We start from the raw sequence: 27,839 nt of genomic DNA, 5'->3' as shown, positions 1-27,839 counted from the left end.
GAATTCGAGACCATCCTGGCCAACATGGCAAAACCCCATCTCTACTAAAAATACAAAAATTAGCTAGGCCTGGTGGTGTGTGCCTGTAGTCCCAGCTACTCCAGAGGCCAAGGCAGGAGAATCACTTGAACCTGGGAGGCAGAGATTGCAGTGAGCCAAGATTGCACCATTGCACTCCAGCCTGGGCAACTCCATCTCAAAAAACAAAAAACAAACAAGAAACAATATAGGGCAATACTGATAGGATTTGTTCTATTTTATTTCAATTATTTTTTCACCTAAGTTAGGGCTTAGAAAACGAAATTGTAAAACATGGCACTTTGCCATGCTGAGTGCTTTGAATTAAGGAATATTAAAAGGTCTCAGAAATAAGCCTCAGAACCAACAGATCTCTCTGACCTTCCTCTGCTTCCCCATCTCTCTGACCTTCTTCCTTTCCTGAAGCATCTGGAAGGACTCTGGAACATTCTTTTGTGAGTAGGGAAGCTTCTTTCCAAAAAAAAGAAAAAAAGAAAAAGAAAAAAAGCAGTGATTCCCCTTTCTAGGAATCTCATCAAATAACCAGAAAAGGTTAACCACCAAAAAGATAAGACACTGAGAGTTGTCACTATGTCCAGACAGGCTTTTCTCTGTTTTGTTTATTTTTGTTTTTTGAGACAGAGTCTCACTCTGTCACCCAGGCTGGAGTGCAGTGGCATGATCTCCACTCACTGCAACCTCTGCCTCCCACGTTCAAGTGATTCTCCTGCCTCAGCCTCCGGAGTAGCTGAAATTACAGGTGCCTGCCACCATGCCTGATTAATTTTTCTATTTTTAGTAGAGATAGGGTTTCTCCATGTTGGCCAGGTTGGTCTCAAACTCCTGACCTCAGGTGATCCACCCGCCTCGGCCTCCCAAGATGCTGGGATTATAGGCATGAGCCACTGTGCCCGATCTGGCTTTTCATTTATTCTTCTGAGTGCAGCTCCAAGAGGATTACCTGGGAGATATTATCTATATAAGATAATCTTTGCTCACAGTTAAGTTCTGCCTCTCATCTTCCTGCCACCTCCCCCAGAGTTCAAAATAACTTTCTTCCAGGTGATTGTTCTTGGAGCTCATTCATTTCCTCTAAAAATCTTTTATTCCTATACCCCCCTGCCCACCATCTCCTCTTCCTCTATGAAGAAGGGTATATAAACATCTGGACCTCATTGGATTATTGAGTAATCATTCTCCTGAGGTTCTCTCATGCTTATGCACATTAAATAAAGTTTGTATGCCGTTTTCTCCTGTTAGTCTGCTTTTTGTCAGTTTATTTTCAATGAGCCTTCAGAAAGAGTGAAAGGGAAGCTTGGTCTTCTCCTCTATACATGTCAGTGTCCCCACTAGACTGAGCTCTTCCAGGTCAGGGACTATGTCTTATTCATCTTTGTATTCATAGTATCTGGCACAGTATGTACCAGTACAATATGTACCATGTATACCAGCAGAGTACGTACTAGTATATACTAATACCCCTACAGCATGTACCAGAGCACCTAGTATAGTATGTAATAGTTGCTACTGAATGAAAGATTAGGCCACACAGAGGCTTTACAGATAAACCAAAAGGAAGCTGAGCTTTAAAACCAAAAGCAACTGGAAATCTGCATTTAGGTGTTGTATTAGTCTGTTCTCGCATGCTGTAAAGACATACCTGAGACTGGGTAATTTATAAAAAAGACAGAGGTTTAATGGGCTCATGGTTCTGCGGGTTGTACATGCGTCTGCTTCTAGGGAGGCCTCAGGAAACTTACAATCATGGGGCGAAGGCAAAGGGAAGCAGGCAGGCTGGGAACAGTGGCTCATGTCTGTACCCAGAATTTTGGGAGGCTGAAGTGGGAGGATCACTTGAGTCCAGGAATTCGAGACCAGGCTGGGCAATGTGATGAAACCCTGCCTCTAAAATAAAAAACAAAATTAGAATAAAATAAAAATTAGCTGGGTGTGGCATGTGCCTGTAGTCCCAGCTACTCTGGAGGCTAAGGTGGGAGGATGGTTTGAGCCTGGGAGGCCAAGGTTGCAGTGAGCTGAGATCATGCCATTGCACTCTAGCCTGGGTAACAGAGTGATATCCTGTCTCAAAAAAAAAAAAAAAAAAAAAAAAAGGAAAAGAAAAGAAAAGAAAAAAAAAATTTAAAAGGGGAGGCAGGCACATGTTCACATGGCCAGTAGGAGACAAAGAGAGAGTGAAGTGGGAGGTGCTTTCAAACAAGCAGACCTTGGGAGAACTCTATCACAAGATAGCACCAGGGGAATGGTGCTAAACCATTAGAAAACCACACCCATGATTCAATCACCTCCCACAAAGCCCCACTTCCAAGCCTGAGGATTACAATTCAACATGAGACTTAGGTGGGGACACAGAGCCAAACATATCAGGTATCTACTGTAGCGACAAATATTAGGTTGCCAATGCAAATAATATCAAGTGTTAGTCTAAATTTGAAGAAGTTAATCCTCATTGTGGTTAATATGAGTCAGAAAAACAGAGCATATCAGAGAAATGAGGCTAAAGGTAGGAGTTCTAGGAAGAGTAATCATAGATTTAACCAATGAATATACCAGATTTTCTGCAGAAAATTCAGTGTTTAATATTTCATTATTTTAGTCACATAATTGCCCTGTCAGACTGTGTTCTGTTATCTGGAAGATCAAAATGAATGCTCTTTATCAACTAAGAAGAACCCTAAAGTTAAGAAAATGAAAGTTACCTATGGGTGGAGGGTTCAGGGCTTGGTTGGCATGGGAACTTTGCAAATTCCTAAGGCTACAAGAAAAAACCACAATCTTGCTAAATTCGCTAAAAATAGGAGCTATTGGGAAAATTGTCAGAACCTTACCAAACCTGATTTACAATCCAAACCACTATAGCTCTGATTGGACAAAGGACCAGCCTTACAAAAATTCTTTCCGGATAAGCAACTGAAGACCTCAAACCAGTTTCAGCCAGTTTATAGAGACTGCATGGAAACTTTGTGTCCAATAGTTCACCTTTTGACATGAAGAGCCAAGTTCCACCTTATTTTAATGTTAAAACCTTACCCCAAAGTGAACACGGTATGTGTGTTATATATATGTTTATCCATTGTACGTGTTCAACTTCCCTCGTAGATATGTATAACTTTTCTCCCAAACCTGCTGAATATGTTTTACTCTATTGTGCGATACAGGTCCTGTGAGGCATAAAAACCAACCTGCCCTTTTCCTTCTGGGAAGAGAGCACCTTTGGCATAAGCTGGAGACTCTCTTTTTGCTGTGCAAACTGAAATCACCAATATAGTGCTCCTTTCTACTATTTAGCCATCCTTGTGGTCTTTTGGGTGACATTTTCTTTTTCTTTAAAGAAACACGGTCTGACTCTGTTGCCGAGGTTGGACTGAGGTGATGCCATCTGGATTCACTATAGCTTCAGCCTCCAAGTCTCAAGTGATCCTCCCACCTCAGCCTCCCAAGTAGCTGGGAAAACAGGTGTGTGCCACCATGCCCAGCTAATTTTTTTAGTTTTTGTAGAGATGGGGTCTATGTTACCCAGGCTGGTCTCAAACTCCTGGGCTCAAGTGATCCTCCCACCTCAGTCTTCCAAAATGCTGAGATTTACAGGCATGAGCCATTGCACCTGGCTGGATGACAATTCTTTAGGTTTATCTGTGCTCTTATTTTAGGTTTGGAAAGATGGTACGACACTGTGATGTATAATAAGACATGCAGTATGTATAGATAGTCTTAGTCCCAGTGTTCTGGCACACAGCTCCTAAAACCCTGGGAATCTCCAAAGTGATAAATGGTTTTTGTATGCTAATAAAATGACAGTGTTAAGTGGGTTTCTGCATGTCGGAAGCTCCTGGATAGCTTCAGGATGGGGGCTCCTTGCCCAGGAACTAACCAGTGATTAAAGAGTTATGACTTTCAGCCCCAATCCCAACCTTGAAAGAGAGGAGAGGCTGAAGGTTGAGCTGATCACCGAAGGCCAATGATTTAATCAATTCTGCCTACATAAGGAAGCCTCTATAAAATCCCAAAAGAAACGCAGAGGCAGGTGGATCACTTGAGCCCAGGAGTTCAAGACAAGCTCGGGTAACATGATGAGACCCCATCATGTTGGGGTTGGGCATCATGGCGCGTACCTGTTAGTCCCAGTTCCTCAGGCGGAGAGGGGAGGATTGCGTGAGCCTGGGAGGTGGAGGTTTCAGTGAGCAGAGATCATGCCACTGCACTCCAGCCTGGGTGACAGAGTGAGAACCTGTCTCAAAAACAAAAACAAAGTCAAAATCCAAAAGAAAAGGGTTTGGATAGCTTCCAAATTGCTGAACATGTGGAGATGCCTAGAAGGTGGGGCACCCAGAAACAGTGTGGAAGCTCTGGACTTTTGCTGGCCTTTCCATATGTATCTCTTCTATCTGGCTGTTCATCTGTATACTTTATTATATCCTTTATTAATAAACTGGAAAATATATGTAAAGTGTTTCCCTGAGTTAAATGATCTGCTCTAAGCAAATTAATCAAACCTGAAGAGGCAGGCATAGAGACTCCAATTTACAGTGGGTTGGTCAGAAGTACAGGTCACAACCTGAAGCTTGTGATTGGCATCGGAAGTGGGAGGCAGTCTTGGAGGACTGAACCATTAAACTGTGGGATCTGATGCTATCTCCAAGTAAATAGTGTTAGAATTGAATTAAATTATAGGATCCCCAGCTGATGCCTGCTGGAGAATTGCTTGGTGTGTGGGAAAAACCCCCATGCATCTGGTCACAGAAGCATTCTATGTTATACTGAGTGAATGTAAGAGTAAGAAGAGCACTTTGGGCCAGGTGCAGTGCCTCATGCCTGTAATCCCAGCAATTTGGGAGGCTGAGACGGGCAGATCACTTGAGGCCAGGAGTTCGAGAACAGCCTGGCCAACATGACGAAACCCTGTTTCTATGAAAAAAGAAAACTAAGAAAAAATTTAAAAAGAAAAGCATTTTGATTTTCCCCCCCATCATCTCTATTAGATGGTGTGAATGTACCTGGTTTCCAGGCTTTTTGAATTGTGTCTATAAGCAGTACAATTTTGAACTGAAATCCCTAACATAAGAAATGTACACAAAACTATAGAAACTTAAAAGGATGAAATAAAATATATAAATAGATGTTCTAATATTCCCACACCCCTTGGAAGGTCATGTGTACCTGCTGCCCATGCACCTCATTTTGGAGGACACTAATGGAAGAGTAAAGGCAGTGTTTATATCTGTAGTGTGAAGAGGCCCAGGACTGCTTCAGATGATCTTCACACCTGGAATCTGACCTGAAATAAGCTCTGATCTGAAATCTATAATTAAGAATGTGACTTAATGTATGTTTGGCTGCCGGTGACTTTTAAGCCTTATCCCGCCCCTCGTCCCATTATGCCCCACACCTCTGGCAAGCTAAGCAAGCCTGGGTGCTGGTAGGCGGAGCTTGCAGTGAGCCGAGATGGCACCACTGCACTCCAACCTGGGCGACAGAGCAAGACTCCGTTTCAAAAAAAAAAAAAAGCCTGGGTGCTTGCCAGATACGGTGGCCCATGCCTGTAATCCCAGCACTTTGGGAGGCCGAGGCAGGAAGATGACTTGAGCCCAGTCTGGGCAACATAGTGAGACACAATCTCTTAAAAAAAAATAAAGCAAGCAAGCCTGGGTATTTCCTTCTTTGATACCAGTGGGAAATTCAAACCACATGCAAGAAACATTACTCTGGCCCTACTCTCTAACCACCAAAAAACCCCAAGTCAGTCTCCTTCCCTGTTGTCAAATCCTGCTTAGGAGCTGCCCTGCCTTCCCCAGAAAGCTTATGTGAGTAACAACCCTTTCATAGTCTGTTGGTGTGTGTGTGGCTTCATCAGTCATTTTTTCTTTTTTTTTTGAGACAGGGTCTCACTGTGTTGCCCAGGCTACAGTGCAATGGTACAATCATAGCTCACTGCAACCTCCAACTTCTGGGCTCAAGTGATTCTCATGCCTCAGTCTCCTGAGCAGCTGGGACAACAGGTGTGCACAATCATGCCCAGATAATTAAAAAAAAAAAGTTTCTTTTTTTGCAGAGATGGGGGTCTCTGTATGCTGCCCAGGCTGGCCTTGAACTCCTGGCCTCAAGTGATCCTCTTACCTTGGCCTCCCTAAGTGCTAGGATTACAAGCGTGAGCCACTGAACCTGGCTATCAGTCTGGACATTTGAACCAAATTTTGAGTGTGGAATGCATCTTGTCTCAGTGTGGGATGGCCACAAAAAAAAAGCATCCTCCTTTACAGTTCACCTACTGCTTTATTTCTTTTCATAGCACTTAATACCACCTGACATATTACATATTTATTGTTTGTCTTCTGCACTAGACAGATCCCCAGCTTTAGTAAAGTGTTTGGTATAATCATTCGAGTGGCTACTTTGCTAGCACTGTTAAAGGCACTAGTGCTATAGTTGTGAACAAGGCCCTTGCCTGTATGAAGTGTACACTCCAGAGAGCAGGGTAGGTGTTCAATACATATTTGTTAAATGAAAGAGTATTAATATTGTTTTTGTCTGGAGGTAAGATACTAGAGACATAATATATCATACATTAAATTTTTTATTCATTTTTTTGCATCAAAATAGTGCTTAAAATAATAGGAATTTATACTCACAAGACATAGCTAACATCCAGAGTAGACAATTAAAAAATATTATTTGAAAATTATGTACTTAGTACTAAAGACTTCCTAAATTTGTACATTAGCAAGATTGTCATTAGCACCATTAGAGAGTTGATCTTTGGCTAATGATTATTCAAAGAACATTCAGGAAAATTTCAACCATTACAATCAGTGAGTATAATTTTATATTTCAGCAAGGATAGTGGTCATGTTCAGCAATAGCCTCACTTACAAATTAAAGTAAGCTCACTTCAATGTTGCACTTTGATGCTGTTTTTTTTAACCCCTTCTCTTGCAAATAACTAGTGAAATAAAAATTGCTTCTAACTGGCAATCGAAACAAGGGAGGAATTATGGCTAGCCAACTAGTTGCTAATGTTTGTGTTTTTATTTTTTATTAAAGAAAAAAATTTTAAATAATAGAGATGGTGTCTCACCATTGTGCCCAGGCTGGTCTTAAACTCCCAGGCTCAGACAATCCTCCCACTCGGCCTCCCAACATGCTGGGATCACAGGCTTCAGCCACCAGGCCCGGCCTGCTAATGTTTGTGAAAGGCAAATTGCAAACTTCTATGGTTTAACTTCATCAGAAGGGTAAAGGGCTCCCCACCTGCCACCTTGTTCCAAGAAAAAGGTATACTCTGATTACTAGAATGGATTTTTAAAATTCAATACAAAGATTCAATAACTATCAACATTTCTAAACACTGATTTTTCTTTTTATCTTTTTCAAGTGTTTTTCAATGTCCTGCAGGTAATAACACTGATTTTTCTAATACTCAGAAACATCTACTTAGCAGTTGTGATACTAATTTGCAAAATGTAATAATGTTATACAAATATAAGGTACTACTAAATACATAGCAGAAATAATTGCATGATTCCTAATGTTTATATTCAAGGTATAAACATGACTGATTTTGCTGATACTATAGAATTAAAAAAAATAAAGTTGCTATGTAAAAAATTAAAGAATATCTCAATTAGATATTTTTGTTCCTAATCTCTTTCAGACAGATCTATTAAATAATATAGAATATACTATCAATATATCCTTTCATATGAAGTGAAAAAGAATGGGGTTTAAGTAGTGAGATCACTTCTATTTTTTACTTTTTTAAAAAAACAGACAGGGTCTTGCTATGTTGCCCAAGCTGGTCTCAAACTCCTGGGCTCCAGTGTGCCTCCTGCTTCAGCCTCCCAAAGTGCTGGGATTATAGGCATGAGCCATTGTGCCTGGCCCGTGGGATCATTTCCATTGGTTTTATGTCAGTATCAATTAATGAGTCAATCAATTAATTAACCTTAATGATTTCTTTTTCTAAATAAGTATCAGCTGATTTAATCTCGCCCAATTGAATGAGACTCTTTTGGTTGATCAATGCGATAGAGAAACTCTGCAGGTAAGAAGTACCCAAGATATTCCACTGTATCTGGAGTAGTGTCATAATGGTAGTGTCCACCTTCTCCATGATGACTGAAAAAATGAGTGTGCTCCAGTCGCAAATCAAACCCCTAGGATAACAAACAATATGTTAGTACTCAAAGTATTGATTAGAGTTTAAGGGGGAAGGGATAAGTTTTTATGTTGCAATAGTTTTCATTTTTTAAATAGGTAATACATTCACATGTTCTAAACTCAAAGGGGGCAAAACGATATATTCAGTAAAACGTATCTTCCTCTCTCTTGCCCTCACCACTTACACCCCTTCTTAGCAGTTGACCAATGTAAGCAGTTTCTTGTATATCCTTCCAGAAATATTTACTTTTATTTTTACTCAAATGTAGTATTTTGTACACACTTTTCTGCATGTAACTTTTTTTCATGTAACAATATAGTTTTGAGATCTTTGTATATCAAATCATAAAACAGCTTCCTCATTCTTTTAGACTTATGTGGTATTCCATTGTGTATGTAACTTAACTGACATTTGCATTATTTCTAATTCTTTTGCTACTACAACACTGTAATGAATAACCTTTTAACTAGTAATTTTACACAATTATGAATATATTTAAGTATAAAATCCTAGACATGTAATCACTGGATCAAAAGATATGACCAGGCTAGGCGCAGTAGCTCATGCCTGTAATCCCACCACTTTGGGAGGCTGAGGCGGGTGAATCACTTGAAGTCAGGAGCTTGAGACCAGCCTGGTCAACATGGCAAAACCCTGTCTCTACCGAAAATACAAAAATTAGCCAGGTGTGGTGGTGAGCACCTGTAATCCCAGCTACTCAGGCGGGTGAGGCAGGAGGATTGCGTGAACCCAGGAGGCGGAGGTTGTAGTGAGCTGAGATCGCATCACTGCACTCCAGCCTGGGCAACAGAGCGGGACTCTGTCACAAAAAATAAAAAAAAGAAAAGATAAGACCAATATTTTAGTAGGTATTTGCTTTGAATTGATAATATTTTTTCTAGTGTATAGTATTATAATATAACGAACACCAAACAAGATGACAGGAGACCTGAATCCTAGTTGTGACTCTACTATTTTTTTTGAGATGGGGGTTACACTGTTACCTAGGCTGGTCTCAAACTTCTGGATTCAAGTCAGCCTCCTCGGTACCTAAGAATACTGGGGCATGCCACCATGCCTAGCTACACCTGCTATTTAATAAAATAATTTTGGGTGTTATTTAAAATGCCTGTGCCTTCATTTTCTCAAAGGTAAAATCTGCTCTGCCTAACTCATAGGATGGTGAAGAGCTCCCTTATCTTCCAAAATAATTCTAGAGACTACCCTAATTCTTAAATACCACCACCACATGGCCGGGCGTGGTGGCTCACACTTGTAATCTCAACACTTTAGGAGGCAGAGGTGGGTGGATCACCTGAGGCCAGGGGTTTGAGACCAGCCTGACCAATGTGGTGAAACCCTGTCTACTAAAAATACAAAAATTAGCCTGGCATGGTGGTGCATGCCTGTAATCCCAGCTACCCGGGAGGCTGAGGCAGTTCAATCACTTGAACCCAGGAGGCGGAGGCTGCAGTGAGCTGAGATTGTGCCATTGCACTCTAGCCTGGGCAACAAGACTGAAACTCTGTCTCAAAACAACAACAACACAAAAATTGCCTAGTTCTTAAAGATTATCCTGCCAGGTGCGGTGGCTCACGCCTGTAATCCCAGCACTTTGGGAGGTCCAGGCGGGCGGATCATGAGGTCAGGAGATCGAGACCATCCTGGCTAACACAGTGAAACCCCGTCTCTACTAAAAAATACAAAAAATAAGCCGGGCGTGGTGGCGGACGCCTGTAGTCCCAGCTACCCGGGAGGCTGAGGCAGGAGAATGGCGGGAACCTGGGAGGCGGAGCTTGCAGTGAGCCCAGATCTTGCCACTGCACTCCAGCCTGGCCACAGAGTGAGACTCCGCCTCAAAAAAAAAAAAAAAAAAAAAAGATTATCCTAAAAATCAAGCATTATCATTATAGTATAATATAAAAAACAGACACAGACTTACTGGGTCTCTGGAGACAAAAACTGGTAGACAAACCAAAGGAGCCTTCATCTCATAAAAATGCAACCATTTATTCACCTCTTCATCAGAGTTCAAGGGGCAGGAAGAAAATTCTGCAGGCTACAACAAAAGATAATTATATAGGTAAACATACTGAATATTACGAAGAATTAAAAATTTTAAAAATATATTTTATTATTAATTTTTAATTATACTTTAAGTTCTGGGTTACATGTGCAGAACATGTAGTTTTGTTACATAGGTATACACGTGCCCTGGTGGTTTGCTGCACCCATCAACCCATCACCTATATTAGGTATTTCTCCTAATGTTATCCCTCCCCTACCCCCCCAACCCCCAACAGGCCCCAGAGTGTGATGTTCCCCTCCCTGTGTCCATGTGTTTCCACTGTTCAACTCCCACTTATGAGTGAGAACATGCGGTGTTTGGTTTTCTGATCTTGTGATAGTTTGCTGAGAATGATGGTTTCCAGCTTCATCCATGTCCTGGCAAAGGACATAAATTCACCCTTTTTCATGGCTGCATAGTATTCCATGGTGTATAGGTACCACATTTTCTTAATCCAGTCTATCACTGATGGACATTTGGGTTAGTTCCAAGTCTTTGCCATTGTGTATAGTGCTGCAATAAACATATGTGTGCATGTGTCTTTATCATAGAATGATTTATAATCCTTTGGGTATATGCCCAGTAATGGGATTGCCAGGTTAAATGGTATTTCCAGTTCTAGATCCTTGAAGAATCGCCACACTGACCTCCACAATGGTTGAACTAATTTACACTCCCATGAACAGTGTAAAAGCGTTCCTATTTTTCCATAACCTCTCCAGCATCTGTTGTTTCCTGACAGGGTCTGGCTCTGTTACCCAGGCTGGAGTGCAGTGGGATGATCACGGTGGGCCTGGAAAAGGCACAAGTTTCCACTATGGTGTGTGGGATTGGCAGCTGGCCCCCTGGCCTGAAGGCAGGGCCTTACCGGAAACCCGCCCCCTTCTCCTCCTAAACCTGTCTGCCTCCTGGTGCCAATCATGGAATCCAGGCTGTAGGTGCCAAGGGGTGCCTGAACGCCAGTGCAGAGCTGCCCTCAGCCCTCGCTCAGCTTCCCTTCTATGCTCGTGTCAGTGCCCAAAATTCAGAAGGGGCTGGGGCGGCAGGGGGCTGGTGTATCAGCAGTGCCCTGAGTGTGTGCACATCTGGCTGGGCTGTGACAGCAACCAGGCTCTGCCTGACTTTGCTCCTGGATCGGAGCAGGCGATGACAGCAGGGAGAAGCCAGGCAGTGGGAGCAGGCATTTCCAAACCTGCAAGAGCAGTGGGGGCCTTCCCAGACCCCGAAGAAAGCAGGAATGCCTAGGTCCGCAGCCACCGTTTGGGCAGCTGCAGCTGCGTGGAGAAGGCGGGGCTCCTGCCTACTCCGTGGAGTAGGAGGCCCAGGTCTGCAGCCACGGGTTTGAGCTGCTGCAGCTGTGCCTGGGAAGATGGGGCTCTCGCCTGTTCCAGCCGGGAGAGGAGAGGGATGCCAGGGACCACAACCATAGCTTGGGCGATTGCAGCGGCACCAAGGGAGCTCCAGCGCTAACTCGGAAGGGGCGGGACTCCCACTTGTCTTCAGCTCCCACCCGCTCCATGGAACGTGTAGCCTCAGCTGTGCCTCCCTGCTGCAGTCACTCCAGACAGCCTGCTGCTGCCATCATCACTATGTTGACCAGGCTGGTTTTGAATTCCTGGCGGTCCTCCCACCTTGGCCTCCCAAAGTGCTGGGATTACAGGCATGAGTCATTTTGCAGGCCTTGAATTTATCTTGATCTTAGAAACAAACATATCCAAAATAAAGTTCTAATATATTAACATGGATAAAAACATTATCTTATAATCTGATTTACAATATTATCATTTAAATTTTAAAGTAATACAATCATAGTAAAAAGGATTTGTTTAGAGTGTCTTTGAATGTAGAATTCCCAACATATACCTTACAATTCTAAGATGTGGCCCAGCGCAGTGTTTCACATCTGTCATCCCAGCACCTTGGGAGGCTGAGGCGGGTGGATCAGCCTAGGTCAGGAGTTCGACACCAGTCTGGCCAACGTGGCAAAACCTTGTCTCCACTAAAACTACAAAATAAGCCCAGCGTGGTGCTGCATGCCTATAATCCCAGCTACTCAGCAGGCTGAGGCAGAAGAATCCCTTGAATCCGGGAGGTGGAGGTTGCAGTGAGCCAAGATCGTGGCACTGCACTCCAGTGTGGGCAACAGAGCAAGGTTCCGTTAAAAAAAAAAAAAAAAAATCCTGAGATCTTAAACATGTGCACACATACAAACTCCTTCATGCATGTATGCACACATGGGCTCGTACCATAATGTGAGACTTCACTTTTCCCTTCTGAATTATGAAAGTACCTCCCATTCCTACAGGCTTATTTCCATAATGTTTTTCCAGGGTCTGTCTCATACAAGTCACAAAGTTAAGTGGTCCAGTTCTTCTTTTGGCTTTCACCTCAATTACCTATAGAGGACACAAAGATGCGTATCATTGACTATGCTGCAAAATAACTACCGAAGTAAAACATTATATAATTTAATGCTATCAAACAAATATTCTGTTCTTTGCATAGAGCCCCCAGATCTGAGTTGAGATGTTGCAATCCTGTGAGTCTTGATCAATCATATATACATATGTATACACACACACACACGTACATATCAGTTATATGTAATTTATAAATAAGTCTTAAGCATGCTTTCTTGAACTGAGAAACTGAGAAAGACAAGTTTCTCAGTGTAGACAAGTCCTACACTGAACTCTAGAGACTCTTAACATGTGTGTCAAGGCAGTCAAAGATTGAGAATTACCTGCTTTAAAGGAATTAACCTTTGGTAAGTGGGGATGAGGAGAATATGATTACATTTTCTCACTTCCCTTAAAAATCTGTACTGTATCATCTCCACAACTTGGAAGTTAAGTATTTTCACTTCTCAATCTCTTATCTCAAAGTAGTCGAAGAGGCTATCTCTACTTACGAAACTGGAGAGTCTTCACAAAAGCTAACACTGAAATCATCTTTTTGTGTAATAACAGGAAGTAAATATGAAGTATGGCATTAGTTTTCCTTACTTTCTTCTTGCTGTAAGTTTTTGCTACCACCATTTCTATCTAGAGCAATGTATCATTCATCAGAAAGAAACAAATAACCTATTTACTACCTGTAAGTAGGCATTATTTATTTTAGCTGTATGGTTCATGTAGATGACTTACTTACTCCCCAAATTAATATTCTATTACCTTTTAGTTCACAGAAAAAGGTCTTCCTGACTAAGTAGTCTTCTGTTTTTTTTTTTTTTTTTTGAGACAGGTCTTGCTGTCACCCAGGTAGGAGTGCAGTGGTGTGATCATAGCTTGTTGCAGCCTCAAACACCTGGGCACAAGGGATCCTCCTGCCTCCTGAGTAGCTAGGACTATAGGCATGTACCACATCTGGCTAATTAAAAACACAAAATTTTTTTTTTTTTGAGACAGGGTCTTGCTATGTTGCCCAGGCTGGTCTGAAACTGCCAGACTTAAGTGATCCTCCAGCTTTGGACTCTCAAAGGACTGGAATTACAAGCATGAGTCATTGTGCCAGCCGTACTATTCTTTTTTTTTTTTTGGAGACAGAGTCTTGCTTTGTTGCCCAGGCTGGAGTGCAATGGTGCGATTTTGGCTCACTGCAACCTCTGTCTCCCAGGTTCAAGCAATTCTCCTGTCTCAGCCTCCCAAGTAGCTGGGACTACAGGCGTATGCCACCTTCCCTGTCTAATTTTAGTATTTTTAGTAGAGACGAGGTTTCACCATGTTGGCCAGACTGGTCTCAAACTCTTGACCTCAGGTGATCCACCCACCTCGGCCTCCGAAAGTGCTGGGATTACAGTCGTAAGCCACCGCACCCGGCCTCCAGCCATATTATTCTTAACCTTAGTTTGAAAGATGACTTTTGCTCTGCCTTTAGTACTCTCTGAATCTTTCATTACTGGGTTAAAGAGCTTTGACTTAGGAAGCTCTAATTTTCATTTTTTTTTGAGACAGTGTCTCACTCAGTGGCCCAGACTGGAGTGCAGTGGCATGATGTTGGCTCACTGCAACCTCTGCCTTCCGAGTCTGAGCGATTCTCTCACCTCAGCCTCCTGAGTAGCTGGGACGACAGGCACACACCACCACACCCTGCTAATTTTTGTATTTTTTGGTACAGATGGGGTTTCACTATGTTGGCCAGGCTGGTCTTGAACTCCTGACCTCAAGTTGACCTCAAGTTATCCACCCAGCTTGGCCTCCCAAAGTGGGAAGCTCTAATTTTCTTAGCAAAATCATATTTGTGGCAGTAAAAGTTCACATTTTTAGCTATCTGAGAACATTTAGGGAATACTGTATTTTTATGGACAAAATCACCTTGCCAGGTTGGCCCTCACTGGCGAAAAGATTAGCCAGTAATGCACACTCAAAATCATGATGTTTCTCACTGTATTTCTCCAGGAGGCACCCTCCATCTGCAGGGTTTACATGGGCAAAGTAACTACCATTCACAGGAGGCTTGTGTTCACTTTCTGTCTGAATAACTGGCATAAACTGAAAAGAAAGTGAGGCAATTAGTCAATCTTTGTATCTCTGCAAAGAGAATATCTTGAATAATGTTATAAAACATTTAATCCTTTTAAGGCATTTCAGTTCAAGTCCTAATAAGAGAACATACAATACATAATATTTAATTTTAGACATAAAAAACTTGAAAAACTTTTTTTTTTTTTTTTTTTTGAGACGGAGTCTCGCTCTGTCGCCCAGGCTGGAGTGCAGTGGCCGGATCTCAGCTCACTGCAAGCTCCGCCTCCCGGGTTTATGCCATTCTCCTGCCTCAGCCTCCCAAGTAGCTGGGACTACAGGCGCCCGCCACCTCGCCCAGCTAGTGTTTTGTATTTTTTAGTAGAGACGAGGTTTCACCGTGTTAGCCAGGATGGTCTCAATCTCCTGACCTTGTGATCCGCCCGTCTCGGCCTCCCAAAGTGCTGGGATTACAGGCTTGAGCCACTGCGCCCGGCTTGAAAAACATTTTATAAGATATTTATAGGCCGGGCGCTGTGGCTCACGCCTGTAATCCCAGCACTTTGGGAGGCCAAGGGGGGCAGAACACGAGGTCAAGAGATCAAGACCATCTTGGCCAACATGGTGAAACCCCGTCTCTACTAAAAATACAAAAATTAGCTGGGCGTGGTGGCGTGTGCCTGTAGTCCCAGCTACTCAGGAGGCTGAGGCAAAAGAATTGCTTGAACCTGGGAGGTGGAGGTTGCAGTGAGCCAAGATAGCGCCACTGCACTTCAGCATGGCGACAGAGTGAGGCTCTGTCTCAAAAAAAAAAAAGAAAAAAAAAAAAGATATTTATAGTATTTCTTACAGTGTATCTATAACTTGCATTAAATATCTTATTTTAAATTTTAAACTGTTTTCCCTAACTTGAACACTAGGCAAATTGTATTAATGTTTCTGCAAAGAACTTGTATGACTATTAGTCATATCTGAAGATGTTATGAGACAATGAGCAGACTTAAGTCTTGTATTCATGAGATTCAAAGAAACAGTAATATTTTCATACGGTAATAATGTATATTAGTAAAAACTATTAACTTTTATAAATAACCATCATACTATTGTGATGGTTTCCTACTATTTGGTCTTGAAGAAGTTGACTAGATCACTAATATTCCATTCACCTTCTAATCCAAAGCTGCCTGCATACCCAAAGCAAGGATTTATAGAGATATTAGGAATCCTGTAAGACTATAAATGTTTTATAATCCAGAACCTTCAACAGAATACCATAGAACCCTGCATTTATCTAAGGCTGAACCTATAACCTAAGAAAATCTAAAACGATAAGTTAGTACTCCATTACAGTTAGTCCAGCTGGAGTGTGTGCTATAGCAGAAATCTATATCAAGCAGTATTAAACCTGCAGAGAGACTTACAATTCACTCAGAAAGTAGGATTTTTGGCACTAAAAGCAAAAAGACAAATCAAATGTCAAATCAATAAAGTAAAATAATTTTCTTATACATGCTGACCTCAGAATTGAACCCGAGAGTCTGAAATGGACCTGCTCCTGCTCCAAGAATAAAAGCTCCAGGCAGCTTGATTTCTTTTGCAATTTTATTCAGATCATAAACCTATAGAAGAGGAAAAAATATTATTTAAGTCACAACTTGTACAAAGTCCCTAGTTTACCTTTTATTATTGATCCATTAGCACTTCCTTGCCAATTGATCAACAGGTCTTCTAATAATAAACAGAGTAATCAACCCAACTTCTACAATCTTCATGTGAACATGCAGAGTAAAAGTACTTACTTTTTTTTGGTTTACAAGAGGCAATAAGTAAGGCACACCTCCTACTTCTGCAATTCTAGTTTTCCCACAGATGCCTAAAAAAAAAAACCAAAAAACAAAAACACAAGCCATCTTAAAAATAGGCAAACATCTAATTTAATAATAAAATGCCAAAAGACATGAATTTAATTGATTAACAGTACATAACTTCTCCATTCTCATAAAGTTTTACAAATAACAGGGATTGGAAGACATAAGTAGCTAGAACCCCTGTCCTGTTTTAAGTACCTGTGTCTCTAATATCATCATAACCAAGCATGGCTTATATAGTTGGTGGCATAAAGGTAATACAAGGCAAGGGCAAGGGTTAGAACTGGGGCCAAAGTTTGGATTGGGTAAGGTTTCTATAATGTTTTTAACGCCTTATTTCTTTAAAAAAAATCTATTTTGGGGTGGTTTTTGGTTTTTTTTTTGGTCTAAAATTGTTTTTTAATTTTTAATTTAAAATATTTTGTTCTGATAGAATGTAAATTCTTAGGCAGTGGCTCACGCCTGTAATCCCAGCACTTTGGGAGGCCGAGGTGGGCATATCATGAGGTCAGGAGATTGAGACCATCCTGGTTAATACGGTGAAACCTCATCTCTACCAAAAATACAAAAAATTAGCCAGGCATTGTGGCATGTGCCTGTAGTCTCAGCTACTCGGGAGGCTGAGGCATGAGAATTGCTTGAACCTGGGAGGCGGAGGTTGCAGTGAGCTGAGATCATGCCACTGAACTCCAGCCTGGTGACAGAGCGAGACTCTGTCCCCCCAAAAAAAAAAAAGAAAACTATAAAGAAGTATTATGCTAGCCGGGTACAGTGGCTCATGCCTGTAATCCCAGCACTTTGGGAGGCCGAGGTGGGCAGATCACGAGGTCAGGAGATTGAGACCATCCTGATGAATATGGTGAAACCCCGTCTCTACTAAAAATACAAAAAAATTAGCTGGTTGTGGTGGCGGGGGGCTGTAGTCCCAGCTACTCAGGAGGTTGAAGCAGGAGAATGGCGTGAAGCCGGGAGGCGACACTTGCAGTAAGCCGAGATCGCACCACTGCACTCCAGCCTGGGTGACAGAGCGAGACTCCATCTCAAAAAAAAAAAAAAAAAAAAAAGGATGCTAAATGCTTTGAAGAAGTTAAAAGACATTGCCATATGGTACACAAGCCTTCTAGAATTTACAGCTCTACTTAAAATAAAAGATTGTTTAAGCTAGAAAGGCCCCCAAAAAACATTCAATTCAAATGCTCCCATGTTAATGTATCTCAAAGTCAGGTTTAAGACAGAACTGGAGTCCAGAATTTCTATGGCAAACTCCTTTTTAGCAAAGATGTTAATTACATAATAAAAATAACACTTTGAGTGTTTATTCTCAAATTCCTCATCATAACAGGGTATAATGGGAGAGGGTTAGACTTTGGAAAGAGACAGACTTGCATTTGAATCCTGATTATGATTTACACTGAGCTTATCTAGCCTCTCTCCTTTTCAGTTTTCTCACCTATAAACCAGGGGTACTACTTACCTTGCGGTGTTATTGTAAAAACTGAAACATCAAATAAATATCTATCACACTGACAAATTATTTTATTCTCCTAATACTAATTTCCCTTCCTTCTCACTTCAAACAGTGGATGCTCACTTGGCAACTTTGTTGAAGGATTAGTTTTAATAAATTATTCAAATACAAGGCTTTTAGGATCCCTTCTGGTCTTGAATAAATAAAATCATAAAAATTAAAATCAGTTTCCATAACAGTCTGAGCAACTAAAAGCAAAACTCTCATGTGATACAAAGAATTCTAACCTATTGGATATCTATTCTATAATCTGTAAAGGTTACATAACTGCATAAAACATAATCCTTTTCCACAAGAGTATGAAATGAAATTAATATCAGAAGAGTGAGCACAGAAATTTGGCACAATTTAGCCTAAATGTTGTGACAATATCCTTTATTTGTAGATAATTTAAGATGTTCTTAAAAATAATTCTAGTTTCAAAAAAATATTTAGACTAAAAAACAAAAGCTAATTGCAAAAATAGCTTACCTTTTACAGGAAAGGTAAAGGGTTCCTCAGTCAAATCAGGGCAATCAACTACAGAGACCTGGACATCAGCAAAGTTATCTTTTAACCCCTTCTGCATAACTAATAAAGACAAGGAATAAGATTATTTAACATTATGTAAAAACTTAGCTACCAAATATCAAAAGTGCCCCCAACACACTCCCAATCTCAACTTGTATAATAAAAAAAAAAAGGGGGAAATGGTCTTATTAATGAATATAACTAGACATTAGACATAATCATATAGTACAATGTAGACTAAGATACATAAATACTTCCTCTACAGTGATTTCCAACTGTTGAAGATAAACAGCCTGCACTTGTGTGAGGATGAGGATTACCTTCTTTTTTGAAAGAAGATTCCAAAAACCAACTGAAATGTGAACATTTAAACTTTTTGAAAAGTAATCACATGTAACAACTTCAGTGAAAGTAACAGACAAAATATTGAACAAAGCAGCCAGACACAAAAGACTATATACAATATTACTTCACTTTATGCATCTCAGAAACAGGCAATGGATCAAGGCTGACTGGGAAGGTATGCAAAGGAGCCTTCTGGGATGTTGAAAATATTTTACATTTTGATCTGGATAGCAGTTACATAGGTGTAACTATTGTTAACATTCATCAAGCTATACACTTAAGATTAGTGTACTTTACTGTAGATAGTTATACCTCAATAACAACGTAAAAAAGCACAGGTATCTCAAAGTTATTAATTTAAGACCGATAATATTTCCCTCTCTCTCTTTTATATGTAGAGACGAGGTCTTTCTATATTGCCCAGGCTGGTCTCGAACTCTGGGGCTCATGTGATCTTCCTGCCTTGTGTCTCCCAAAGTGCTGGGATTACAATGAGCCATCACACCTAGCCTCAACGGTTTTTTTTTTTTTTTTTTTTTTTTGAGACAGAGTCTCACTGTGATAGCCTCACCCTGTCGCCCAGACTGGAGTGCAGTGGTGTGCAGCACGATCTTGGCTCACTCAGCCTTGATCTCCAGGCTCAAGTAATCCTCCCACCTCAACCTCCCCAGTAGCTGGGACTATAGGCGGATGCCACCATGCTTGGCTAATTTTTATAAAAATGGGGTTTTGGCTTGTTGCCCAGGCTGCTCTCAAACTCCTGGGCTCAAGAGATCTGCTCACCTTGGCCTTCCCAAATGCTGGAATTACAAGCATGAGCCACTGCCTCAGCCTATGTACTTTTAAGGATCAAAAGTTCTTACAAAATTTCTTTCTTTCTTTTTTTTTTTGAGATGGAGTCTCACCCTGTCGCCCAGGCTGGAGTGCAATGGTACGATCTCGGCTTACTGCAACCTCCACCTCCCAGGTTCATGCAATTCTCCTGCCTCAGCCTCTCAAGTAGCTGGGGTTACAGGCACCCACCACCACACCAGGTATTTTTTGTATTTTTAGTAGAGACGGGGTTTCACCATGTTGGCCAGGCTGGTCTTGAACTCCTGACCTCGTGATCCACCTGCCTCGGCCTTCCAAAGTGCTGAGATTACAGGCATGAGCCACTGTACCTGGTCAATTTTTTTTTTTTTTTTTTTTTGAGACTGAGTCTCACGTTGTCACCTAGGCTGAAGTGCAGTGGCGCGATCTTGGCTCAACATAACTTCTGCCTCCCGGGTTCAAGTGATTCTTTGTGGCTCAGACTCCCGAATAACTGGAATTACTGGCACACACCATCACGCCCAGCTAATTTTTGTATTTTTAGTAGGGATGGGGTTTTGCCATGTTGGCCAGGCTGGTCTTGAACTCCTGACCTCAAGTGATCTGTCCACCTCGGCCTCCTAAAGTTTTGAGATTACAGGCATGAGTCACTGTACCAGGCCATAAAATTTCTACTTTTACTGAATATATCCTGCACATATAGAAGGAAAAGAGAAACAAACACAAAAGTGAAAACAGGTTCTAGAAAAGTAATAAAAGAAAAAATCTGGCCAAGCATGGTGGCTCATGCCTATAATCCCAACACTTTGGGTGGCCGAGGCAGGAGGATCAAGTGAGGTCAGGAGTTCAAGAGCATCCTGGGCAATAGAGCAAGATCCTATGTCTACAAAAAGAGAAAAGAAAAAGAAAAAATTCCTAGCTACCCTGTCATATTAGGGAAGACAGATTGATGAAAAAGAAATACAGGCCAAACAATACAGATTGTTTACTAGCTACCATTCAATTAGGGGGGGAAAAAGATTATAAGATTATTATAAGATTATAAAAAAAGTTACAACAAAGCAAAAATGAGTCTATTTCTTGACTTCGACCTTATCAGGATGACAAATGAACTACCAAAACAACACATCTTGAGAAACAAGGGAAGGTATATAGTTACCATCAGAACAGAATCTAGAGGTTGTCAAATAAAGGTTGGTATTCTGACAGACTTTACAGTTTTGGATAAGAACTATTCCTGGCTTCATTTTGTGTGCCCGTTTTTGTTTTCCTTTTTTTGCCTATGTTCCCTCCTAATTTATCTTGGGAAACTGCCTTAAATACTTGTTTGAACAAGGTGAAATATATAAAAATAAACACAGAGAGAAATCAAAGCAAGTTCACTGGCAGTCTGTCATTATCAGTGGTGTGGGGGAATTATATTGGGAATACGATTAACATACAACAGTAGAAAATACATTTAAAGAATAATGTAAGTGAAAAAAGTTAAAGCAAAATTGTGCAACTCTTTGGGCATCACACATGCTTAAGTCTTGGATTACTAATCATTTACATCTTGTAAAGTTGGTATCATCAATAATCTGTAAGTGAAAGAAAAAAGAATTTACAAATTATAATTTTAGTTTTTTTGGAGGGACAGAATTTTGGATTTTCTCAATAAAAATGGGACAGAACAGAAACTGAAATGGAAAATGAATTCCATACCAAAAGTATTATTTTGATAAGTAAGATATAGATATAGGTAAGTAGTAAGATATAGATAGATCTTAGAATCTTTTTAAAAGAATTTTCTCTTGGGATAATTTTTAAAAATCCAAAGTTAATATTGTTTTTACCTCCAGCAAGCTCTTCTAGACTTGGTACATGAAAAGAAAACTCAGCACAAGTCATTTTCTTTCTTCTTTAGGTGTGAGGTTGGACAAATAGAGTTACTCTTGGTTAATTATCACAAGAGTCCACAGTGCACCAAGTATGAACTGCTTCTGTTTTGGAAATGAACCTTTAGCATTCAAACATATAAACAGAACAAAAGGGCATTTAGGTTTCTATCTTCACAAAAAGGCAAACACAGCTTCTAGTATTTAATATTCCAAGTGAGAAACAGACAAGTGACCTTTTAATACTTATACTTTATTTTATTTTAATTTAAAATTTAAAACTAATTTTTTAATAGAAACACGATCTTGCCATGTTGCCTAGGCTGATCCTGAATTCCTGGTCTCAAGCGATCCTCCCACCTCTGCCTCCCAAAATGCTGGGATTACAAGTGTGAGTTACTGCTCCCGGCCAATTCATTTTCTTTTTTAAAATCATATAGCTGGAGTGAACATCCAATTTTCTAATGGTTGGTCTAAGGAATATAGGTCTTGAAGCAAAAGGTACTTATTAGGAGTTTATGGATAAGTGTTTAAATGGTTGTAGATAACAGTACATATAGGATTTGTACAGTACATATAGGATCTCAAGTATTTCTATAATAGATATGTGTGTTTTTTTTTTTTTTTTTAGACGGAGTGTCGCTCTGTCACCCAGGCTGGAGTGCAGTGGCCGGATCTCAGCTCACTGCAAGCTCCGCCTCCCGGGTTCACGCCATTCTCCTGCCTCAGCCTCCCGAGTAGCCGGGACTACAGGCGCCCACCACCTCGCCCGGCTAGTTTTTTGTATTTTTTAGTAGAGACGGGGTTTCACCGTGTTAGCCAGGATGGTCTCGAACTCCTGACCTCGTGATCCGCCCGTCTTGGCCTCCCAAAGTGCTGGGATTACAGGCTTGAGCCACCGCGCCTGGCCTGTGTTTTCTATTCTATATTTCACATTTAGGCCAAAAATTAAATGAGCTCCTTAGACTATCATTTTGTCAAAATAAAATTTAAATTACAAATACGAATGGAAACTTTTATGGAATGATTAGCCTTTGAAATTCAAATTTTTATTTTCATTTACAAATAAATATACTTTCTTGGTAAACAGATTTAATGTTCAATTCTGATAATCTACCCAATTATAATTTGATAGTTAAATATATGCTTTTCTATCATTGCAACTAAAAAATAAAATACATGCCAAGTATACTTTGTAACAAATAAGTACACATACACATAGATTAGTATCTTACCTTAAGTGTTCAGTGATGAAGTGTGCAACCAGAGGGAGATAAAATGAAGGCAGGGAAAAATACAAGTAATATGAGGTAGACAGGTATCCTACTCCAGGCCAATTACAACAGGGAACACAGACAAGACTCTTAAGGGTGTTTCTAAGAGTACTGCAGGAGTGTTCATTACAATTGTTAATAGAACACTTCATTAATCTGAGTGGCCTCTGCCCTTAATATGCCTATTTAGCAAGTGGAAAGGCGATCTTCAGTCATCTGAAATATTCTTCTAAATTTTTTTTTCTAATTTTCCAAAGAGTCGTAGGTTGTTTAGAAACTGGGTTTCTAGTTCCGGTACTTTTCAACAACATATCCTCTATAACCATTCTATTACATACCTTTAGGATGTTACATTTACTTCAGTACTTTATCAAATACCAGCTTTTATTGTTCTTGATTTAATATATGTAATCTAATCTCCCAAATATATATAACTGTTTATAAAGCATCCCAAATCTTTTTTTTTTTTTTTTTGAGATGGAGTCTCGCTGTCACCCAGGTTGGAGTGCACTATGGCACCATCTTGGCTCACTGCAACTTCCACCTCCCAGGTTCAAGTGATTCTCCTGTCGCAGTCTCCCTAGTGGCTGGGATTACAGGCGTGTGCCATCACGCCCGGCTAATTTTTTGTATTTTAGTAGAAACGGGGTTTCACCATGTTGCCCAGGCTGGTCTCAAACTCCTGAGCTCAAGCAAATCCACTTGCCTCGGACTCCCAAAGTGCTAGGATTACAGGCGTGAGCCACCACGCCCGGCCCCCAAATCTTACATAATCATATAAATTATTTTAAACAGAGTTTTGTGTGAGGAAAAGAGAGATCAGACTGTTACTGTGTCTATGCGGAAAAGGAAGACAAAAGGAACTCCATTTTGATCTGTACAAAGAAAAATTGTTCTGATTTGAGATGCTGTTAATCTGTAACTTTAGTCCCAACCCTGTGATCACAGAAACATGTGCTGTATTGAATCAAGGTTTAAGGGATTTAGGGCTGTGCAGGATGTGCCTTGTTAACAATATATTTGCAGACAGTATGCCTGGTAAAAGTCATCGCCATTCTCCATTCTCTATTAACCAGGGACATGATGCACCACGGAAAGCTGCAGGGACCTCTACCCGAGAAAGCCTGGGTATTGTTCAAGGTTTCCCCCCACTGAGACAGCCTGAGATATGGCCTCGTGGGAAGGGAAAGACCTAACCGTCCCCCAGCCCCACACCCATAAAGGATCTGTGCTGAGGAGGATTAGTAAAAGAGGGAGGCCTCTTTGCTGTTGAGATAAGAGGAAGGCCTCTGTTTCCTGCATATCCCTGGGAACGGAATGTCTCCGTGTAAAGCCGACTATTCGTTCTATTCTGATACAGGAGAAAACCATGCTGTGGCTGGAGAGGAGATATGCTGGCAGCAATACTGCTCTGTTACTCTTTGCTACACTTAGATGTCTGGGTAAAGAGAAACATAAATCCAGCCTATGTACACGTCCAGGCACGGTACCTTCCCTTGAACGTATTTATGACGCAGATTCCTTTACTCACGTTTTCCTGCTGACCTTCTCCCCACCATCACCCTGTTGTCCTGTCATACTCCCTTTTCCGAGACAGTGAAAATAGTAATCAATAAATACTGAGGGAACTCGGAGACCAGTGCCGGTGCCGGTCCCCTGGGCCCACTGTTCTTTCTCTATACTTTGTCTCTGTGTCTTATTTCTTTTCTCAGTCTCTTGTCCCACCTGACAAGAAATACCCACATGAGTGGAGGGGCAGGCCCCTTCAGTTTTGGGTTGAATAATTTATAATTGTTCAGGAATGAGACAGTTTAACTTTTTCTTTTAAATAATTTCAGATTAACAGATATTACATACAAATAATTCCTGTATATTCTTCACCCAGATTTCCCAAATGTTAACATTTTATCACATTCTTTATCAAACAAACATTGGGTACTTATTTATGAACACGTCAAAATCTGCACAACGAATAGTATATTCATTTATAATGATAATAAAAGCACTTTGGATATTTTTGCTGGCAGTAGGAATAAAAACACAAGTTAAAATCCAAATGTAATCTTAATTTTATTCCCTTTATTATCTCTTTTCTTTACTAAAAAGTTAGGTCAGTTGTTTCTGTTTATTTATGCCCCTACCAAAGTAGAAACAAAGTCCAATCCTGGGAGGATGTAGCTTGAATAACTGGTTTAGAAATGTACTTATTAGGGGTCCTTACTAGGGATTTGTGGATAAGTGTTTAAATGGTTGTGGATAACAGTGCATACAGGACTCTCAAGTATTTCTATAACAGATATTTGAGCTTTCTACTCTATATTTGACATTTAGACAAAAAATTAAATGAGTTCCTTAGCCTATCACTTTTTCATAATAAAATTTAAATTATGAAGGCCCGTCCAATCCTAAAATGAGGTGAACTTCAGGCAGGGTGATGGCACTGTAGGCAGTGTGGTAGCACGTGTATGTGTGTGTTGGAGGTGGGGAGAGGGTTACAGTTGGAGCTGAGAAAGGGGTTAGGTTCTCACATAAACTCCAGGAACATAGCCTTGGGCCAGATAGAGGCAAACAATATTTTCCTACCTAATTGGTGGGAGGCGATGGCCCAGAAATAGGGTCTAGAAAGGAAATGGAGCTGCAGAGGTTAACACCTGAAGGGGTAGACCAACTATCGCAACTAAACTGGTTACCATTTGAGTGCACACTGTGTACCAGACACCGTTAGACACTGTGCAGACATTCTCTCAACTTTTCACAACCATGACAGATTGTGAGACAGGCTGTGGGTCTTCAGGAGTCGCGGGCATCCCTCAGACACAGCCGCACTGCCTGCATGGAGTTCGCTCCTGCCGGCGACCACTCGCTCGGGCTCCAGCATCTGCTCACCCCTACGCACCCTCCCATAAAGGGTGGGGCGCAGCAGGCCTGAGTGAGTGGAGTTCCTAGCTTCCAGCACTCCAGTTCCTGCCTCATTCACTCGCGCGCCCCCTCCCGCGAGGAGTCGAGAGCTACGGGCTGAGAAAGGGAGACACCGCAGCCCCAAGAACCGCGAAGGGGTCTGAGAAATATCTTGCTTCAACTACACTCCAGCCTGGGTGACAGCGCAAGATCGTCTCTATAAAACAAACAAAGGAATATGAAATGTGGCCGGGCGCGGTGGTTCACGCCTGTACTCCCAGCACTTTGGGAGGCCGAGGCAGGTGGATCACTTGAGGTCAGGAGTTTGAGACCTGCCTGGCCAACATGGTGAAATCTAGTCTCTACTAAAAGTACAAAAATTAGCCGGGTGTGGTGGCAGGCGCCTGTAGTCCCAGCCACTTGGGAAACTGAGGTGGGTGGATCTCTTGAGCCTGGGAGGTGGGGGTTGCAGTGAGCTGAGATCCGGCCACTGCACTCCAGCCTGGGCTACAGAGCAAGACTCCGTCTCTTTAAAAAAAAAAAAAAGAAAAAATACAAAATGAAATGTGAAATTTCAGTGATTCTGCATTAGGAGTTAATTGTTCCTTCCCTTTAATACCACTTTTCCCCTTCTTTTTGGACAAGGGACGCTGCATTTACATTTTGCATTGAGCCTCACAAATTACACAGCTAGGCTTGCTGCTGAATATGGCAGTGAGGGACATGCCATACCAGTCCTGGAGCTTAGTCACTGCCCAGCCCCTGTGGATCAAATGCAGTGTCAGACTTTTTATCCCCGAAATTGTCCAATCTATGGAGCAAAGGAGGGTAAAGAGACCAGATTACTTTTAAGGCACGCTCTATCCTAAAATGATGTAAACTCTAAAATAAGATTAGACAGCTTTACTGGTTTTTGCGGTGTATCATATGAAAACAAGTTTGAAACCAGAAAAATCAAACCAGTTCAATCCTTTTAAAAATTTCTTTGGGAGGCCGGTGGCTCACGCCTGTAATCCCAGCACTTTGGGAGGCCGAGGCGGGTGGATCACCTGAGGTCAGGAGTTCGAGACCAGCCTGACCAACATGGAGAAACCCCGTGTCTCCTAAAAGTACAAAAAAATTAGCAGGGCATGGTGGCACATGCCTGTAATCTCAGCTACTTGGGAGGCTGAGGCAGGAGAATCGCTTGAACCCGGGAAGCGGAGGTTGCGGTGAGCCAAGATCGCGCCATTGCACTCCAGCCTGGGCAACAAGAGCGAAACTCCGTCTCAAAAAAACCCCAAAAAACCGAAAAACAAAAAAAAACAAAAACAAAAAACTTTCGAAGAAAAAAACCCCACCAAAACTAAACTAGTTTACACAGCTTAATCTTAACTCAGGGACTGGTCAAGGAACTAATGGTGGGGGGCGAGGGGGATGTAGGAGGAAACTGAGGAAAAAGAAATCCTCCACAGGTCTCACTTGTGACGTGTTAGCCAATTCCTGGGAGGCAGAAAGGGTGAGCTCCCGAAACAGGTGCAAAGGTGGGGAGGAGACCTGGGCGTGCTACGGCATAACACTGGCGTCCAGCACAAAGGTTACAAACTTCGAGTAACCTTCCCGAATATTTTCACACACAAGGGTTTTGAAGGCAAAAGTAGACACAGGATGACAAAACACTCATTCACACATCCCACCCGTCACCCTCACCACATGCTCGGGACCAGGTTTAGAAAGCCGGGAGACAAACGCGAGACCACCGGAAACGACCCGGGCTGAGAGGCTGTTTCCTCGCAGTTCTCATCCACTCACAATTGGCCGCACATTTTCTTTTTGTTATTTGCCGAAATGTTCTTGGCTATTCCACTTACCGAATCGGTCACGCAAGCAAAACACCAGAATCCCGATCTCCGCCTACGCCAACCCCGCCTCCTCAGAGTACGCGAGCTACAGCTCCGCCCACGTTAGTCGCTCCTCCCTGCGCGGCGAGAAAAATGGCGCCCCCGCGTCGCGACTCCTCCCACCGCT

General features: G+C 41.6%; 1 protein-coding gene across 7 annotated transcripts; it reads right to left on the bottom strand.

Moving 5' to 3' along the window:
• Positions 1-862: 862 nt before the first annotated feature.
• On the bottom strand, positions 863-27,837 carry C12H11orf54 (chromosome 12 C11orf54 homolog). Of its 7 annotated transcripts, none has more exons than XM_071075461.1 (10): positions 27,683-27,837; positions 21,619-21,782; positions 18,587-18,685; positions 16,519-16,592; positions 16,237-16,338; positions 14,573-14,749; positions 12,506-12,655; positions 10,134-10,250; positions 8,086-8,186; positions 863-1,923 (listed from the first exon to the last, which is right to left on the bottom strand). In XM_071075461.1, exons 2-10 carry the CDS (start codon positions 21,671-21,673, stop codon positions 1,869-1,871), a joined length of 930 nt encoding a protein of 309 aa, XP_070931562.1. In that variant the 5' UTR covers positions 21,674-21,782; positions 27,683-27,837; the 3' UTR covers positions 863-1,868. The 7 variants fall into 7 exon arrangements, with proteins under 7 accessions (XP_070931562.1, XP_070931563.1, XP_070931557.1 ...); XM_071075462.1 differs by lacking the exon at positions 863-1,923 and adding an exon at positions 1,954-4,264; XM_071075456.1 differs by lacking the exon at positions 863-1,923 and having other exon boundaries at positions 6,287-8,186.
• Between the last annotated feature and the right edge of the window lie 2 nt (positions 27,838-27,839).

This window comes from Macaca nemestrina, chromosome 12, assembly GCF_043159975.1.
Source record: "Macaca nemestrina isolate mMacNem1 chromosome 12, mMacNem.hap1, whole genome shotgun sequence".
Taxonomy (NCBI): domain Eukaryota; kingdom Metazoa; phylum Chordata; class Mammalia; order Primates; family Cercopithecidae; genus Macaca; species Macaca nemestrina.
Note: the sequence above shows the minus strand (reverse complement) of the source record. Positions and strands in the feature narration are given on the sequence as shown.

Excerpts from the sequence above, each read along its gene's own strand:
- C12H11orf54 (XM_071075456.1), bottom strand. The coding sequence starts at position 21,673 with ATGACTTGTGCTGAGTTTTCTTTTCATGTACCAAGTCTAGAAGAGCTT. Across the intron at positions 16,593-18,586 it reads CTTTACCTTTCCTGTAAAAG|GCATCTGTGGGAAAACTAGA; the intron begins GTAAGCTATTTT and ends TTTTTTTTTTAG. Across the intron at positions 16,339-16,518 it reads CTCTTGTAAACCAAAAAAAA|GTTTATGATCTGAATAAAAT; the intron begins GTAAGTACTTTT and ends CCTCTTCTATAG.